General features: G+C 46.8%; 1 protein-coding gene across 1 annotated transcript; it reads left to right on the plus strand.

Moving 5' to 3' along the window:
• The first annotated feature begins 6 nt into the window (after positions 1-6).
• CUNH15orf61 (chromosome unknown C15orf61 homolog) lies at positions 7-1,555 on the plus strand. The gene has a single exon (XM_011387254.2). It carries the CDS (start codon positions 17-19, stop codon positions 413-415), a length of 399 nt encoding a protein of 132 aa, XP_011385556.1. The 5' UTR covers positions 7-16; the 3' UTR covers positions 416-1,555.
• The last annotated feature ends 585 nt before the right edge of the window (positions 1,556-2,140 follow it).

The following is a 2,140-nucleotide window of genomic DNA, read 5'->3' on the forward strand; positions in this document are numbered from 1 at the left end:
GCGGCCCAGGCCGGCCATGGAGGCCCTGCGGAGGGCCCACGAGGCCGCGCTCCGACTGCTGCTGTGCGGGCCCTGGGCCTCGGGCGCTGCCTCCCACCCGAAGCCCCGTGCCTCGGAGGTGCTGACGCGGCACCTGCTGCAGCGGCGCCTGCCGCACTGGACCTCCTTCTGCGTGCCCTACAGCGCCGTCCGCAACGACCAGTTCGGCCTCTCGCACTTCAACTGGCCCGTGCAGGGCGCCAACTACCATGTTCTGCGCACCGGCTGCTTCCCCTTCATCAAATACCACTGCTCCAAGGCCCCCTGGCAGGATCTGGCCCGGCAGGACCGGTTCTTCACGGCGCTCAAGATCGTCAACCTCGGTGAGTGGCCCGGGCCGGTGAAGCATGTCCCACTGATGGCCCCAGTTTTCTAAGCACGCTGACAAAACGTTTTCGCTTGAAGGTCAAGACCCCGGCCCGTGGTCAGACCACGTGGCTCCCAGTGCAGGCTCGCCTGGGTGCTCGGGCTACACACGCTTCGCCCCTTGCTGTCGGATTTCCCAGACACTGCCACGCTGCACCCTTCTAATACTGGCCTTGGCTCTGATCTTTTGTATTCACCACACAGTAGGTGCTTATCAAAGCCAAGTTGTTGCTACTGAATTGTCTCCCCACTCCTCCACGCCCCCCCCCCCCCGCCCCGGAAAGTGGGATCTACCCACAGGCCTATACTGCATTACCCCTGTGGAGGGAGCATTACATCCTCACTTCTTGCGGCCCTGAACTGGGAGGACCCTACATTGGGCAGTCAGGAGGGCGAAAGCCGAAAGTGGCTCTGAAGTTAAAAAATGCGTTATTGCAGGACAAGATTCTTTCTCATAAACATCACTTTGTGTGTACTTTCCTATTCTAAAAGTTCGTTTTCTTTATATGAAATCCCAGCAAGTTCCTTTTACTAAAAGCACTAAAGATTTTCACCAGTCATATTAGCTTCCTCAGGTGCTAAGACTAAAAGATACTTAAAAGACTGCCTCTTTAATATTTGTAGGTTTTCATGGAAATATTCTAATTCTGAGAGTATTTACTCTTGCTGGATGTTTATTTTCTTTTGGTTAATGACAAAAGAGGGATGAACATTGACATGGGTGTATCTTTTATATATAGGTCATTAAAAAAAAAAGGCCTCAAGATGTTTTTAACCTGTTAATAGCTGGTATCAAATTAATCCGGATTTCAGTAATTCAAAATCTAAACGTGGGAACTGAACCATGTTAACCAAACAGTTAAGACCAGAGTTAAAGCTAAAGCAGCTGTACTAGTGTTATATAGTCTGATAGCTCATTAAATTTAAATATGGTATGTATATTTTTGCTTGTAATAACTCACATGTGTCAGTCATGGGGCTTTTGAGCCATTGCTCCACTGAGACTGTCCTGGGTTCAGTCCAATAAGGGGAAGATCATTTAGCAATGTGTAATCCTTTAAAAAAAAGTCTTATTGTTTGGCTGATGGACTATATAGAGCAGTGGTCCCCAACCTTTTTGGCACCAGGGACCGGTGCTCCTATGAGAATCTAATGCCTAATGATGTGAGGTGGAGCTGAGGCGTTGATGCTAGCGCTGGGGAGCGACTGCAAATACAGATGAAGCTCTGCTTGTTCACCTACTGCTGTGTGGCCAGGTTCCTAACAGGCCACAGACAGGTACTGGTCCAGGGCTTGAGGGTTGGGGACCTCTGCTATAGAGCATGCCCACCAATTTTGAGGTTGATACAAAGTTGAGAGGGTGAGATGACTTAGAAAATTCAATTCAAAATTATTTGGAAAGACTGGAGTGATGACTAGATTCAAGAAGAATAAGTTTTTTTAAAAGTTTATTTTAACGTTTTTCCAAATCAGGAAAAAAAAAAATCATTCTTCCCAAATGTAAAGAGTAATAGGTTAGGAAAAGTATAACCAGACAAAGTATAACATGAGCCAAATGCATTCTTTAAAAAAGTTTTCACCATTTGAAACCTAATACTTTGGGAACACCTTGATGGTTAGGGGCTTCTCTTTTAAATAGAAATCTAAAGTAGGATCCCAGAACGTTCTCACAAAGAAATAATTGAGAACCTTTTGATGAAAGAAACAACAGTTGTTTTTTTATGCGGAAGAGAAG

Source organism: Pteropus vampyrus, unplaced genomic scaffold (assembly GCF_000151845.1).
Source record: "Pteropus vampyrus isolate Shadow unplaced genomic scaffold, Pvam_2.0 Scaffold1000002578, whole genome shotgun sequence".
NCBI classification, from domain to species: Eukaryota; Metazoa; Chordata; class Mammalia; order Chiroptera; family Pteropodidae; genus Pteropus; species Pteropus vampyrus.